The sequence below is a fragment of the Triturus cristatus genome, chromosome 1_1 (assembly GCF_964204655.1).
Source record: "Triturus cristatus chromosome 1_1, aTriCri1.1, whole genome shotgun sequence".
In the NCBI taxonomy this organism is placed as follows: Eukaryota; Metazoa; Chordata; class Amphibia; order Caudata; family Salamandridae; genus Triturus; species Triturus cristatus.
The window spans coordinates 74,689,275-74,706,728 of record NC_140579.1 but is presented as its reverse complement, the minus strand read 5'-3'; the positions used below and the strand labels follow the sequence as shown (position 1 = coordinate 74,706,728).

The 17,454-nt window shown below is 48.4% G+C and overlaps 1 protein-coding gene across 2 annotated transcripts in view; it reads right to left on the bottom strand.

Moving 5' to 3' along the window:
* The window catches only part of LOC146869475 (epidermal growth factor-like protein 8), a 160,104-nt gene that overhangs the window by 27,273 nt on the left and 115,377 nt on the right, over positions 1 to 17,454 (bottom strand). The window contains exon 2 of one of the 2 annotated variants that reach the window (XM_085599866.1): positions 7,871 to 8,062. In XM_085599866.1, the coding sequence (XP_085455992.1) occupies positions 7,871 to 7,953 (83 nt within the window). In that variant the 5' untranslated portion in view covers positions 7,954 to 8,062. Of the gene's footprint in view, positions 1 to 7,870; positions 8,063 to 17,454 lie in introns of those variants that run through there. The other variant, XM_085599867.1, reaches the window with a different exon arrangement.

The following is a 17,454-nucleotide window of genomic DNA, read 5'->3' as shown; positions in this document are numbered from 1 at the left end:
ATAGAAGTAGGAAACCTAGTACAAGCCCTACAAAGAACCCCCCCCGAACCTCAAACCTGGAAATCTCGACCAGGATAGTGAAGCCCTGACAAACACCCTACGCTGTGCGATAGATAAAATAGCACCGGAGCGAAGTGACAGAGTGAGAGATGAAGGGAAGGGGGACCCCTGGTTTAACGAGACACTGAGGGCACTGAAACAAAGCCTCGGCCACGCGGAGAGGAGGTGGCAGAAAGCATATGACCCAGCAGAACTGACAGCCTATACAACCATGCTTACCGCCTATAAACAATCTATCACTGTCAGGAAGGCCGAGTACTATGAGGCTAGAATCACCGCGGCACCTAATAAGCAGAAAGTGTCCTTCAGAATACTAAAAGAACTCAGCTAAAAATCGGAGGCGAAATCTGCAGCCGCACCCCTAGACTGCAACACATTCCTGACTTACTTCCTCCAAAAGGTCAGGGACATCATCTCCGAGATTAACAATACCCCCACCAATCAAGGGCAACTAACCCAGGATCAGGCCCCGCCCCCCTTCCGACAAGCAACTCTCCACCTTTCCTACGCTGGATGCTACGTTACTGACACAACTGATGAACTGCACCAAATCAGGCTCCCCCGCAGACCCGTGTCCCCCAAGACTTTTCCGAATTGCCCTCCCCGACCTGGAAAAACAGCTCCTTGCCCAACTGAATAATTCCTTGGAGACTGGCCACTTACCCTCCAACCTGAAGGAAGCCAGGGTCACCCCCCTCCTAAAGAAACCTGGGGCTGATGCCGCGAACCTTAAGAACTATAGGCCCATCTCCCAGCTCCCTTTCTTGTCGAAAGTGATAGAACAACATGTTCTCAAAACACTCTCACTATTCCTGGAGGATAACCAACTGCTCCAGAAGCGACAAGCTGGGTTTAGAGCCCACCACAGTACGAAAGCTGGGCATTCATGGGACGGCACACCAGTGGCTAGCCCCCTTCCTGACAGAGCGGTCCCAGAGGATCCAGCTAGGGGAGCGGGTATCAGATAGAGGTACCCTCACCTGCGGCGTCCCGCAAGGCTCCGCACTGTCCCCGCTCCTCTTTAACATCTATCTTCAGCCTTTGGTGACAGCCCTTGCCCACATGGACTGCCGCGTCTTTAACTACGCGGATGACACCCAGTTCATCCTCCAGATTGATAATTCCAGCTATGCCCAGGATGTGGCTCAAAAACTCCTGAGATTCACGGTTACCTGGATGATTGCCAACTCATTGAAAATCAACTCTGATGAAACAGAAGTACTTGTCATCCCCATGAAAGACAACCCCTGGATCGATCGTTTCTGGCCCCAAGAGCTGGGTGCCACCCCCACGCTAGTACATGCTGTAAAAAGCCTGGGCATAAAAATCAAAAAGAACTATTGATGGACAGAATGCAGAACAATGTCATACATTCACCCCAGTACAGAGATCTGGGCCTGAATCCATTGTTTTTTTGCTCACCATGCCATTCCAGTTTGGACCCAGCCATATGCAAATCAGTCTTGACCCTGTGCCCAATGGGAACAGTCCAGTCCGAACTGCCAGGCCAGGTCCTCCCTGGACTGGAAACAAGCATCCTAGGACCGGTTTCGGGGTTTCACCCCTCTTCAGCCAGGATAGCCGGATTCCAGTGGCATGGAGAGCACGGGACTCACGTCTGAGCATACCCGTCCCACTCGGGGTGACTAATGCAAAAAGAACTATTGATGGACAGAATGCAGAACAATGTCATACATTCACCCCAGTACAGAGATCTTGGCCTAAATCCATCGTTTTTTTGCTCACCATGCCATTCCAGTTTGGACCCAGCAATATGCAAATCAATCTTGACCCTGTGCCCAATGGGAACAGTTCAGTCCGAACTGCCAGGCCAGGTCCTGGAGACACAGACATCCTAGCACTCACTGAAACATGGTTGGATGACTCCTCTGTCCATCGCTGCACTTCCGGGGAACTTCGACTCAAAGCTCTCCATGGCCAACCAAGTCACCCCAGTGGTCGGAACATGCATAGGGCTTATGAGACAATTGCGAAAACTTGTCCCCTTCCTTTCAACTGCCTCGCTGCAAATGATCGTATCAGCCACGATTGTATCCAGATTGGATTACGGCAACGCCCTATACATAGGTCTCCCTCAGAAGTTGACTAATAAATTACAGCTGGTGCTGAATGACGCAGCTAGACTGATCTTTAGGTTGCCAAGACGGGCCCACGCCTCCCCACTGCTCCGCAAACTGCACTGGCTTTCAATGAAACAGAGAGCTAGATTTAAGGGCCTCTGTATCGCCCACAAGGCAATCCACAGAAAAGCCCCGGCCTATATTAAAGAACGCCTGCAAACCTATGTTCCGAGTCGCACATTGCGCTCGTCCGAGACCTGCCGCCTGGCCACTCCAGGCTACAAAACTTCATCCAACGGAGGTCGAGCATTCTCCAACCATCTCCCACAACTTTGGAATCAACTGCCCGAGTACCTGTGTAAGGAGCCGGCACTCCTCCTATTCAGGAAACAGCTTAAGACGCTTCTGTTCAAAGACGCACTTGACATGGCTTAATGGGCAAAGGAGCCCAGTGATGGTCTAATCTGGGCATGACCTCCACAGCGCTGCAGTCATCCCTACGAGACTTCTAGCAGGTATTGGTCAGGAAGGCTTGCTGTCCAGAGGCAGTGCCTCTCAGCGACAAAACTCCCATTCCATTCGTCAAGCAACTTTAGAACTAAGCGTTTTGCATCCAGATTTAGGTCCCTCCTAGCATCTGTTAGGACAAGTAAACAGACGTAGTACTGAAAAAGCTATGTTTGTTTTAAGTGCTCACAATCCAGAATTCCACTGGCTTGTAAAATGAAAATAATGAATTCATGAAATGATAGAAAGTGATGAGAAGAGTCTCTGAAGGTATTCCAAATCGACCTCATTTCAATAATAAATATATGCAGGAAAAATCTTTCGGTTGACTATAAATTGAATTTAGTTGGGGTTCTAAAGCTGTAAAATCCACCACCTTTTTTGGAAAGCAGACGCGGTCACGGCCAGAGGGGCCATTCTGCTACTGTGACATTTCCCCAGTAGGCTGGTGGTTGCTCTTAGTGGATAGCTGCTATGACCTGAGGATGGCTGCTAAGACCCAAGCATGGCCCTAGGTTGCATTCTAGTTGCAGCCTTCTTTGGTGTGGGAGGGGCTTGAATATATTTAGCCAGGGCTTATGTTTGCAGTTATAATTTAAAAAAAAACGACTTTCCTCGCATGTGATGTCCCCACCCTGCACACAGATCTCCATCCTCTGAACATCCTCTTGCGTACAAAAGGTCACAGTGTCAAAAGTGTTAAAAAACAAAACTAGGTTCAGGGCCCTTTGGTCTGAGGTGCATTGCAGTTGTATTCATCCTGCTGTGAGCCCAGAGTTATCCCTTTATCCTATCCTGAAACATGAAGTGGGTCTGATCTTGGAATTATTAACTGGGGGAGAGGTTTGAGAAGAAAGTAGAGAGGGGTTGTCTTTGCTCCCAGCTAATACAAAGCGGGCCCTTCTGTCACCAACTGAAAACCGCAGAGTTGGGTTGTGACTGTCCCCTTCATGGTGTGATGTTGTGTTCCCTGAGTGCCTAAGTGCCCACCTGCGAGTATCTGGTGTCCTGGTTTTTGAGTTGTGTGTGTCTGTCTGTCTTGGTGGTGTGTGAAGGCTGTGACTACAGTGTCTGTTGCTCAGAGGATGAATGGTCCCCTTGACATTGGCAGACGCTTGTCTCTTTCCAGTTCACTGCCAGTGCGGTTGTTGAGATGGATACACACATCTCACGCCCCTTGGATCCTCTGTTGTGGGTCCTCCAGGCTGGAGGTGACCTTGATGTAGGGAGCATCACTCTGCATAAAGGTTGTGTCTGGAGAGCACACATGGAAAGAGAACCGAGCAGGTGTGCAACCCGAATATCGAACCCACAATATTGGTGGGGGGGAATATCGAGGGCTAACTATCCCAAAAATATACTGACACATAAGCGAGTCTATATTTTCTATACCTAAATCAACATATATGCACGCACATGGTACTTATATATGCAAGGTACGTAGACGTGGAGTTAAGAATAGTAAATCTATACTACTCTGTAAGCACATGCCTTTCGGTATTTTGTCTCTTGATATTCTTGTATCTCATTATTGTTGCTGTCGATATTCAGTAGTAAAACCCCGACCCAAACCAGTTCTAAAATTGCAGCGAATCCACATCACTCGTCTGCTTCACCTATATAAAATTGGGAGCCACTGACCTGCTTATCATGGAAGTTCCAAGTTCTCTTTAACCCCTTCGCCGCGGCAGGAATTCCGCCGCGGCGCTAGGGGGGGGTTTGGGGGCAGCGCGGTGGCGCTGTGCTCGTGACGGAACCGCTCCGTCACGAGCCACGGTTGAGCTGTGCTCATGACGGAGTGGTTCCGTCACGACTCCGCCCACTGCGCTAATCGCCCGCACAGGCGGGGAATTAGCGCCGCGTGGGCGGAGCAGCGGCCAACGGCCACAGCATGACGGAACCACTCCGTCATGAGCACAGCGCAACCGTGGCTCATGACGGAGTGGTTCCGTCATGAGCGGGGAAGGGGTTAACCAAGAAAGGGAGTGCTCCGTGTGGTAACCATTCTTGGTATCTGACGTACCGCCAGCCTCCCAAAGGTGAGAGGACATCACCTGAAGTCTTGCCTTGATGGAAGCTGCTGTTCCTCTGACCTGTCGTGCCTTGATGCCAACCTGCTGCTGAGAGAGGGGCCTGCCAGCGCTGCAGAGGTGTGGCTGTCCATAGAACCAGAGCTGCTTGACCCCCGATGCTCTGTGGCTCTGCCAGCCGAAGGAAGATTGGGAGAGAAATCTGCGTGACCTGAGGTTTGTGGGCACCAGTCTCACCACGAAGAGCTGTTCCAAAAGGGAACGCGGTCAGTAGTCGTCACCAAGGGAGATGTGTTAGACGGAAGTTGTCCGCAAGGCAAATTGTGCTGCAGAGAAGTCGCGCCAGAGGCGTGTGTGCCACGAGAAGCTGTGTCTAAGGCGGACCTATCGCCGCCATGTGAGACTGTGTTAGAGGTGTTCCATACTGCTGCATCTGAGACCCTACAGTGGCTGCCCTAACACTGCCGTGACTTTCTAGAAGAGATGATGCCCTGGAGAGAGTGAGGACACAAGGAAGGACTTATGAGACCTTAGAGTGATCAGCAAAGTGGGAATAAAAGTTCAAAGATGCTGTGTGCAATAACACAGACTTGAAGGGTGAAGAGCCCAGGAACGACAGCAGAACATGGAGCCAGGAACCTGCGGATCATCAGCCAGAGATGGTGGTCTCTCCTCCAGCTACGCCACAGTCACAGGCTGAAGGGATGGTGGGCATTGGGGTCAGGGTGGATACACTGCAGAACCCTCTGTCGGTGGGTCCTCGTCTACTAAACTGGATCAATGCTGTAGGCTGGATATAGAGCACTGTGTCCAACACAGTACAATACAATGTGGGCATTACTTCCAAATGCAGTTTGGAAAGTTATGAGAGCACACCGAAAGATAAGCAAATACATGAACAATATTCCACAAGGAGAGCAAGCCAGGGAACTAGAAGCAGAGCTCTGTATAAACAGCAACTACAAATGGCTCAGTGTTTGTCAAGAGAAACTTTATCCAAAATGAACTTATTAGTGATGATTTTATTTGGCAAACAGAATTTGGGTAGCAACACTCAAGAACAAGAAATAAAATGAGTAACATTTGTAGCAAATGCAATTGGAAAAAGATAAACAAATGAAATTAGGGCAACATCTCGCAAAGCGTGCTGAGAAGAAAACTGGGGCAAGAGAAGCAAAGACATGTGGGGAATATTCCCCTCAGAAAAGTGAAGAATATTCCCTAAAGAGACAGAAATACCACCGAGACAAGAAAAACAAGGAACACGAGAGTAAAGTTTTGAAAGAAAAGTAAAGAAAATAGGAACAAGTGAAAACAAAAACAATGCCACTATTGCACAAGAGAAGCAGAGAAAATTGGGATGAGAGAAGCAAACAAGTTTAGGGCAAAATACCCCAAGGAAAGCAAACCCAAGTAAGACCAGAGAAGCAAAGACTAATGAGACAAGACGAGCACAGATCCCTAGGGCAACATTCAACAACAATAAAAGTCAAGATAATTAGGACAAGAGAAGCCAAGAAAACTAGGACAATTATTCCCCCACTCCCAAAAAACTGGGAAAACTGGGACAAGGGAAGCGCAGAAAATTTGGACAAAATTCCCCAAAGAGTATTGAAACAGGCGAAGAAAAAAGCGTGCCAAGAGGCAAATAAAGTACTGGCACTTAATTTACCAATAAAAACAAAAAAAAGGGAGACATAAAGTGAATGTTATTCGGACAAGAAATCACAAGAGGCAAAAGTAATTGAGGGGACGTGAGATAGGGTCAGCCTTGCTAGACATTTTTTTATTTGATCTCATCTGAATCCATCTTACCCAAAGGGTATCTAGATATTTGTGATTTCCAGATTTCTGAATCAATAACATCTAATTCCTTGCCACAACTGTCTGCCGAGCATGTCGTTCTAATGAGCCGGTAAGGTATGATTCTGTTTCTTGAAAGTAGACACGCCAAGTTCCATCTACATTTGAGTGTGAGGCAGAGACATGTCTCTTGGATCCTGTGAAGCACTCCCCTGGTCTCAGCAGTGAGACCTCTCCTGTAAAGTCTCAGCCAGCCAGTTAGGCAGGGTTACTTTTGGTACTGCTTGTCCGCGGTGTACTCATGTAGTCCAACCAGGGGGTGAAGAAGGCACCTATTACCCGGACAGGTAGGGGTGGTGGAACTGCTTTGATAGTCCTGTTGAGGCAAGCAGTTGGATGTGGCTGGAAATGGCATTGACACGTCTATTGGAACATTTTCATCCAAACAGAACACCGTATTTTTAACCATATTATTAAGGACCACAGTACGGGCTTAGGTCGAAGTATGGTATTGAATATGCCTTCAGGGACAACAGTGGAAAATATTCAGAAAAAAACTGATGGAGGGTTTTGCCTCCAACATTTTGGCTGCCATAGACACCATGGCCCAAGAACCAAAATAAAAGTGGCGCACATTTATGAACTGAGAAGTAAATATAAGTGGCCCACATTTATGAACTGAGTACTATATAAAAGTGGCCCACATTTATGAATTGGGTAGTAAATAAAAGTGACCCACATTTATGAACTGAGTGTAAATAAACGTGGCCCATATTTGAAAATCGAACATCTCTGGACTTTTGAGGTCACGCTGTCTGAGTGGTCTCTGATTTGTGGGGGCTGCGGGTATTTGTGCTTGTTGTAGGCAATGTGTGCGTGTATATTAGAGAAATGTGGCTGTAAAATTCACAGTGTTCCTTCCCTACTAAAAAGATAAAAATTAACTGACCAGTCCCTACGTTTCTGCCCAAAAGAGCTGTCTGTAGATACAGACTGCATGTGGTGAGATAACAGCATCCACAGCATGCACAGTGCTGCTTGCTACTCCTGGCTAATGTTTACAGTAGCCCAAACACAACCACAAAACTGTGCATAACACCACAAACTAGGCCCACACACTGACCTGTCACACTGGCTTATCTGGTTCTGCCAGATTGCCTTATAGGTCAGTCTGACCCTGAACACCATGTCCATCCAGCCCTGGGGGACTCTAGATCCTTGTCCATCCAGCCCTGGAGGTCATCTCTACTTTCACACTAGAGTCCAAATGGATGGTAAATTGGAAGGAACCTTCCCCTCAATTGACCTCCAAGCCCTGAAGACCAACAAAGACGCCAACCAGGGCAAAGGAGGTGGCAAAGGCGTGTTTGGAAGCGAGAGATCACCTACCTCCCTTCTTTGATGATCTGTCCTCGGACCCCCAAGCCCACGCTCAGCACACACACCAGTAAGGCCAGCTCCATCCCAGGCATGGTGGAGATCCTGGTCCGGTCCTCCAGATCCTCCCTCGTCCTTGGTTGTGTGGAGCAGGAGGGGTTGTGTTCATAAATGGAAAATTGATCTTCTCTCAGAGCCAATCACCTACGAGGAGAGAAGCAATGATTTACTTGAGGAGCAGACATGAAGAGGCCAATGGATCCAAGCATCTAGTATAGACATCCGTGCGTGACCTACAGGGCCGAGGCATCTGTTCACGGTTTATACAATGACTGCCATTCAGTTGAGAAATAATAATACCTATTAACTATTAATACCTATTAATTAAGCTCCTAAAGGCACCTCAGTTCATCGCAAGCGCTATGTAAATAAGTTAAATAAAATAAATAAAGAACGTACAGACCAGTAGGATCCTAACGAGTGTCCTCACTCCGCCATCACTGTGCACGTTGAGTAACTTCCCTCACTGCCAAGTGCAATCATTCCTCACCTGTTAACATGTAGACACGTAGAAATGAGTGAGTGGCATAGACTGCTGTACTCAGGGCTGGCAAAGTAGTATGACTTCTACTACTCTCTCTTGAGTAGGGATGGGGCCGGTGCTGCCCATGACCAGGGCAATAAAGGGGGTCTGAGCTCCTTTTGCCTACCTGGGAAGAGAAGCTGCACATAGAGCAGCAGTTTGAGAGGAGTGGGGAATACTGCACAAAGGTTTTTACCTTTACAACATTTTATAGAAATAAAAAACAGACTCTCTCTCAATGAAACCTGAGCATATGTTACACACAGATTTGTGCAACCATTGCAGAACTACCACACCCCTTGCAAGCTCCCACAAATACACACAGAATAGGGACACTTAGCTCAGCTGGTCATAACATTTTACCTTCTGTGGAACCCCACTAAATCATCAGTGACCTCAGAGTACCCCACTGAATGTGTACTGGAATCCGGGTCCCCTACTGAGTCACTACTGAAAGCTAGGGGCCCCTACCTAGGCAATTTCCACGATTTAAACTTCAAAACAATACACAAAAATACAGAACAAGCAAGCATCACACAAATACACAAATGATTGAATATTTTAGTTAGTTCACAAACAAATAGAAAAACAGAAATTTGAATTTGAATGGGAAGGTGTGAACTTTTCTAAACTTGGGTTTTAATTCTAAAAGACCAATTGATATGCTAAACTCGAGCATATCACTTTGGCTTATTCTACTCCTAATGCACGTTCTCATTTTGTCTGTGCTTCAACTGACGCCAACTGTCATCCACAGGGGTCACAGTTGCGACCTCTGGCGACCCCAATATTATGTCCATGCAATTGCCAAGATACTTAACTCTATGGGGGATATTCTCAAGAACGTGTGTTAATCATCGCAAAATTAGCTTAAAGCAACTTTGCACATCGCGGGAAAATAACACCGTGTTTATGTTGTATTCTCAACCCGGAGGCACCATGCGATAGTCTCATGATAACATGCCAAATGACCACGTTAAAATCAACGCGACACAGAAAAAATGCGAAACACCAAAGCGAAAAAGCTGGCGATGTCCCAAATTGCGATACAAAAATCAGCGCTAACCAGCAACAGGCCTGCAATTCCCACGCCTCATGCGGGAAAATGCACTATAAAAGCAGTTAAAAATAAATAAATAAACTGCGTAGCACCATGGATGCACCCGGACTGAGTGCAGAGGACAACGCAAACCCCACAAGCCCCACAGACGACCAGCAAGGAACTTCGGAGTCGGGGAAGGCCAAGGAGAAGAGGAAGAGGAAGAAGCGGTTCAGTCCGCAGGAAAACAGGATCCTCATCATGGAGGTGACAGAACACTACCAACAACTGTTCGGCACCTCCAACGTGTCATTGGCAACAAAGACACAAATATGGCAGACCATCTTGGACCATGTGAATGCAGTTGTAGCTTTGAGGAGGACAATGGTAGAGGTCAAGAGGCGCTGGAATGATGTAAAGGGTAAAGCCAAGAAGAAACTCGAGGCCAACATGAAAGCAGCAACGCTCATTGGAGGTGGGGGTAAGCGGCACAACAGGAGCTGGATGACATGGAGAAAATGGTGGCCACAGTCATCAGTCGGGACATGGTGCCAGGAGTTGGGGATCCAGACACTGCTCAACATGACCTGACACAACATCAACAGGGTGAGTACCGACCAGGGACTGGGGGCATGGGGGGAGATGGGCATAATGGCACACATGCACACCCACAATGACTCTGGATCATGTCCCGGATCCCTGTGCCACACTGCAGCGCACACACATAAGATTCTGAGCACCTCTACATTGGTAACAATGTGGTACAGACAGCAACACTTTCACAACAGAACACAGGACACAACTGGTGCCGCATGTGTGCACAAAATGGCCAATCACATCTGGCATAGCAGGAAAAGGTGAGATGACAATGTACGAGTACAACCTCACATCCGTGATGTAGCACAAATTTCCACTGTCCCGCATTAAATAGGCATCTCCTCACAAACAGTCACAATTTGTCATGCAGTCTGTATGTAAACTTCGCCAATGCATCAACATACATGGGACACTCTGTAAAACTGCATCTCCCCTTTACATTGCAGAGGGACAATCAACACCTCCTGCAGAGCAGACCCTACAGCACGTCAGTGATGATGGAGACGAGCCCCCGGACATCGACTTCGACTAACTCCAACGGTTCATGGAGAACCTCCGCAGCCCACCTCCAGTTGCAGGGCAGCACAGCACCATTGAGGTGAGCCCACCCCCTGCACAGACCACACAGCAGGAAGCACCCACCACCACGCCTGGCTCCCAGCACCTCAACGAAGAACACATGGTGTTCCAACGCTGTGTGTTAGACTGCCAGAAGGAGCTGGCTAAACGGGTAGGGTGGAATTCACCCTCATGGCTGCCAACCTGGGTGCCATACGTGGGTGTCTAAGTCCCATCAAGGACCACTTACACTCCCTAATGCACACCCACAGTCTGCCCCATGCCCTCCAACAATCCATGGCTGGCGTTGCTAGAGTCATGACTCCGAGACAACAACAACTGTCCAGTCTGAGTGGCTACAGCGATGTCATCTGTGATTTGGGAAACATGAGGAGGGTCATGGAGAACATGGACCAGATGCATGCGCAAAGAATGGCTACCATGGCTGCACACGAGCAAGCTGTAGATGGGATCTCCCATGCCCTGCAGATCCTCATCATGGGAGTGATGCCACAAGACATTGCGCAGACGAATGCTGCTTCTACTTCTACATCCACATCTCCGACCCCTGATGTGTAAGTGTCACACAGTGCTGCAGACCAAACCACCACCACCCACATGTGAGGCACATGAAACGTCAGAGGACGACGATGAGGATGACTCTGCCTCAGTGGTAAGAATGAAGCAGTAGCATTCATCTCTGCCACATTGCATGTTACTGCTTGGTTCTGCCCTCAGCATCATGCCCTGAAATAACACCTTCCACTGTCCCCCGATACACCCTGCGACAATAACCTCAGACCTCGAAATGCACTGCCATATTTTGTGTGCCCAACAATGACATGGCAATCTGACTGCGGACTGGACACTTCCTCTTACGAGTAACCTGACAATCCCCAAAGGACTCTGGTTGTACCTCCATGGGGCAACATTGTAAAGTGTTGTTAGCATGGCCCAGTACTAAGACCGCTTCAACACTCCACTGAACGTGAACAATACATTCTAACACACACAAATGTGTCATGTCTACGATTAATCAAGTATGAAAGCATGGACGAATGGAGGGCCAATGATTCCCCCTTACGTCCATGTTGCTCATGATGTGTGACTTGAGTCACAGGGTGCATCCCTGCATCATGGTGGCACATGTTTGACCCCAAAAGAAGCCCTGTTGTCAATTGTTGGCCACAAATGACAGCCTCAATTTAATGATTTGGGACACATATGATACGCTGATGAGTGGGATTTCGTACTATCTTTGACACACAGAAATGCTTTTTCGGAAACGTGACACCTTAAACAGCCTCTCTGTACAGAGGTGACACACCCACCATCCATTTCCCATTTCAGAGATTGTCAGCACTACTGGTTGCACTTCCACTTGTCAGAGTGATGGGCCTGTACAGAGGAGTGGCATGCACTCGGGGAATGTGTATTTTTTATTGAATTTATTTGCACATGCTGTGCCTGTGGTCATTTTGTACTGTCCCATGATTGCTAAGGACCGTCACAATGTGACGTCCTCATGTGAAGAAACTGTCCATGCATGCACGACGACACTGTGATGTTGTGCGTTGTCGGTGGGCGGCCATGTGTGTGTAGGCCTATGGTAAGGACAGGGCGGACACAGATGCAGAGTACATGGCTGGCTGAACTTACGATGCGGTTGAGGCTGGACCTTTGGCTTATGCTGCGGTAATAGCGATACACACACAACAGTTGGCATGTATGATCTCGGACCCCGAGCGGGCTTGCGCTCCATCATTTACCCCTTCGTCCGAGCCCGCACTCCGGGGGCGTGCTACAATGCAACATTGTCCATTGCGGGACAGGTGGTGCCGATACTGCAACAGAGACACACGCATTAGTTACTTCCTTGGCAAGCCCAGAAATCAACCACTCCTAGAGCCCCAGGGGGATGATCCACACCCCTACGTTGGACTGTTGTATGCCAGCCCACTCTGCTTACGCTTACAGGAGGGTACGACACAGCTACATGTCCCAGGTCTACCCCACTGCCTGAGGTGACATGGTTGCGTCCGCTGTCCACAGCACAATGTAATGTGGTAGGGTCCGGGGCCCTTACGCATACATAATGTCCACACGGACACACTTAGATAGTTTGGGGAACTGGCTACGGGTACGTGCGCCCGGCCCCTTTTATTGCCAGGGTCACATGTCCAGTGATGCCTGTGCTGGATGGGTGTGGGGTGAGTGTAAGCCAGCCCTCAGGGAGTGGTTGGTTCTGGCAACAACTACAACAGTGGTCAGACAATCAGAAGTTCATAGTTCAAACAGCAAGGGTCCATGACTTGAGGTCCACAGAGTTAGTGGCCCCGGATGCACTGCGTTCGACACAGGCACACCGCCACGGGACGGTGTTTTGCTGTGCACTGAGGTAGGGCCACGAGTGCTGAGCGGGTCCTCATCGATGTCCAAGGTGAATGTCGCGGAGTGTTCCGAGGGACAGTGGAAGGTGTACTTCCAGGGTATGATTCAGAGGGCAGAACCCAGCTGACAAAGGCAATATGGAGTAAAAGAATGCTACAGACTCCTGTTTAGCACCAAGTCAGTACCAGCCACATGATGATGGAGGCAACCCCCAGGCCATAGACTCAGATGCCACCAAAGTTCAACCAGAGAGTTTACATGATTTTCGGGGAACAGAGTTAGTGGCACCAGAGCTGAAAGGGGATGCAGTCTGCGATGAGGCCTGTATAATGGTATAAACTCTGCCATGAATAAATCAAGACTCAGTTCCAAATGTGTGACCTACTTGACCGTAGTGTAGGCCGGATGCAGCGGTCAGCACGCCACAACGGCTGTTCAGCCAGCTCTTCCTGGAACTCTAACACATGACGTTGGAATGGCATGTAGCGATGATTTGTGGTTGACGGAGGTAGGAGCACCAGAGCTGAGCGTGTGTGCAGCCTGAGACGATGCCGTGTCCTGCTTGGTCCAGACTTGTTTGGATTAGTGTGAGGCCTGCTGGACCGCAGTGTAGGCTGGAGGCAGCGGTGGAGTACGTCAATGAGAAAGGAGTAATGGGGGCCTGTGTCGTGGAGGCCAGCAATGGTCTGAGGAGGCTGCCAAGGTCGCGGGCCTAGGGCGTGGAGCTTGCACTGGCACGTGGTGGGCCCTGTTTGCCACACGCCGGTGTCGGCAGGTGTGCTGTGAGGCCTGGGTGCGCAGGGGCGGGCAAGACGGGTCTGGGGATCAGAGACCTGGGGTGCAGCAGGTGCACAGGATCGCAGGCACCACGGCTCACGGCGTCACCCTCGTGGCGGGGTGAGAGGCGCCGTCCTGGCAGACACGTTGGCAATTCCAGAAGAGGACCATGCCCAGAGCAACATGCTTTTTATTCACACCCCTATGCTGCCCTGGCGTACTCCAGGCCTGCCCACTATGCTCACGCTTACAGTGGGGGGACGTAACACGCTACTCTCCCGCGATCTTCCCCACTGGCTGAGGTGACATGGTTGCGTCCACTGTCCAGTTCACTCCGAACACCAGCAGTGTATGTCGACATGGAAATGTCTGTGGTCTGCATACTGTAGTCTGTCCAACACATCCACGTCACACTTGTCATTTTGTGCATTCACATTCATGGGTCACTTGCCTCCTTCGCACATGCCTGGTTCCCACCTCTACCCACATTCTGCTACTGTGTGACTGAGGTGCCATGCCATTGATGGCTTGTGTACATGGCTAGCCCAGGTTGCCACAGTAAGTTGTGTTGTCGTGTCTGGTATGTGGGCATGTTGGTTGTCATGTTGTATGTGATTTTGCAGTGTGTGCATTCCCACAGTTGTGAGTTGTATGTTGGTGGAGTTGAGGTGTGTGGTGTGTTAAGTTGTAACTTACCAACGAGCACTGCATTCGCGTAGGTGCCACCCTGAAAGCGCTGGTTGATGATGGACTGTAGGAAGAGGAAGGAATCGTGCACACTGCCTGGGTAGTTGGCGATGACATTGGCGAAGAGTCCCCGGTGGCCCACTATTGCCTGCACATTGATGGAATGCATGTGCTTCCTGTTGCGGTAATTGTGTGCAGTGGCGGCAGGGGGCACGAGGAGTACATGTGTACAGTCGATTGCCCTCAACACGTGCGGGAAGCCAGCTGTGGAATAGAAGCCTTGCTTGGTCTCCAGCTGTTCCTGCGCAGTGTGTGGTAAGTAAAGGTGCTGTGGTACCGAACTGATGATGGCATCCAAGACAGGTTTGAGGAACTTGGATAGGGCTGGCTGTGAGACTCCTCCGACTCTGGCAGTTGTTGGCTGGAAGGTCCCAGAGGCCAACAGGTGCAGCACAACCAGCAGCAGCTTTGTCTGCGGAGGGATGTGGGTTTTCTGCTGTGTTGGTACCGTCAGCCTGTGGGCAATGAGTGTCAGGATGCAGAGGAGGGTTGTCCTTTTAAGCCTATAGTGGGCAATGACATCCTCTGGTGTTAGGTCTGTGAGGCTGGTGCGTTTTCTGAAGGGCTGCTGGCTTTGTCTGCGCTGCCTCTGAGGTATTTCGGGGGGATGGTCAGGGGGGGCCTGGGGGTGGTGGCGGTGGGTGTTGTGGCCCTCTTGGGTGTCTGAGCTGCATGATCAGTAGCTCCATGGCATCCGTTGTTCTTCTGGTGTGGCTGTGGGCTGGGCGCCTGTTTCTGGTGCAGGTTCTCTTCCAACTTTACACCAGGTCGGAGCAGGTGTTAAATCCCTGCTGCTAACGTGCCTTATCGCATGTTTTGGGATCTTATCGCCGATCTGGTTGGTCGTTGTGAATATTGTGTAGTGGTGTTTTCGCGGCTTTTTGCACGGGAACGCCTACTCTGCATATCATTAGCATTAGTTGCCGGTATCATCCATGGCGATATTGTTTGCGGCAGCTATCGCAGGGAAACTGGTGTTATCGGCTGTTAGCGCCATCTTGAGAATGGTGCGATACATTTATCACCACTTTGGCTGTGATAAAGTGCCGCTAACTCAGCGATAAGGACTTGAGAATATCCCCCTAAATGAGCCTGACAGTGTGTTAAATTAGGTGGGCAGCACGGCTAAAGGCCGGTACTTGGCCAGTGTTTTTGTAAACTATCTCTCACATTTATCTGAAAAATAGCACCAAGCCATGATCTTTGGTCACGAAAATGTGAAATAAAGTGTGAAACTGGACCTGAGAGTGCTTTATTGTTAAGTAACAGGCAAACACCATCATTTTGCTCATGCACTACAAGAACAGAACTCTCCCAAATCTCATATTCTACATCCAAAAGCTATTTAAATCCAGGAAACTCATTAGAACACATCTCGCTCCCAAAACAAACAGAAACAAGAAAAGAATAGAAACCCTTTGGTGTGGTCACTCAGTGAGCCTAGTGGTTTACATCAACTCTGCCAAGAGTCTGACTGTGCTTCCTGTTTTGCTGCTTCAATCCTTTGCCCGTTCAGTGCTCCTTGTACTTAGCATGGCCTGCCCATTCTCGAGGTGTGACCATTTCCCAAAAGCAAAGCATGTGATTATCAGTGGAGTCCAAACAGGTCCCATCAATTCAAAATAATTTTATATGTGACTAGGTTGGCACACACGCATCAGATCTTCCACACCCTCTTTTGCACCATGACGCTTATGATACTGCTCATTATACTCATCTTGTTTTTTATTCATTCATTTCATACCTTTGTCCCTGTCCGCATTTACCACCTTTCCTCCACTTAACCACATTGGTGGCAATGTTGTGCCAGCTTCTCTACCTTATAAGGAAACATGTGGCGACCCTCCACTAAAGGATTAGGAACCATATGTTAACCCCTATATTATGACGTTTATTACTTTATTCCTAGGCATCAACTCTCGATTGACAATTGCAGACAAAGTTTAATTAACCATGCAATTCACCCACTCACTCTCCCGCCTACAGAAGAGATAGATAAGTTGCTGAGGGGTGGAGTCATTGTGATTATTGAATCTTCAGAGAGGTTGGCACCCATTGTTTTGGCAACCAAGGTGAGGGGAGGCCTCAATATGTGTGTGGATCTGAAGGATTTGATCCTTATCATCTGGGTAAAGCTGCATCTCCTAAAATAACTGAAATAATAAGTACAATAAGGAGGTGAGTGTTTTCAGTGTATTAATTTGTCTTTGATGTATTATCAATTGAGGCAATATCCAACTGATATCCTCATTGCTAATGAAATCAAATGTTAAAGCACTTCAAAAAAAGTAAAATAAAGCCACCACCAATTGGTTATTCCTTCAGTGAACGCCCAGAGCAAACTGTCTAATTTAGATAAACGGTTCAGAATAGAATCGAGCACTTCCAACTTCCCACATTCCTCACTCCAATTTTAAAGGCTATACAAACCCAGAAATGACTTTGTAACAACATGTTTTACAAATACACACACCAAGTTTTACTGTGCATGTTTTAAAATGTGCAAGCAAAAATATCTTCCCATGCGTTTTATAATGTGTTTACTTTCATGCGTTTCGTAGCCTAGCTACTACTTAACATTTGGGAAATGAACATGTGAGCTACAACAAGTGCACGTAGTATTTCCCATTTTAATGTGTGGTTAGATGTATTTTATTTGTTGTTTTTATATGGTATTCAAGCATTCAAGAGAGAACTGTGCATGTATTCACCATTGTAGTCTATGTAAATTATTCTTTAGGCATGCTTTATTAAAAATAAATGCAGCCTTACACATTCACTGCTTTGCAGTCACATTCAAACATTCAGGAGGGAAGTGTGCATGCATGCACTATTTTATTTTATTTAAATCATTCACCAGACATGCATTTGTCTTTAAACGCAGCCTCATGCATTTACTGATTT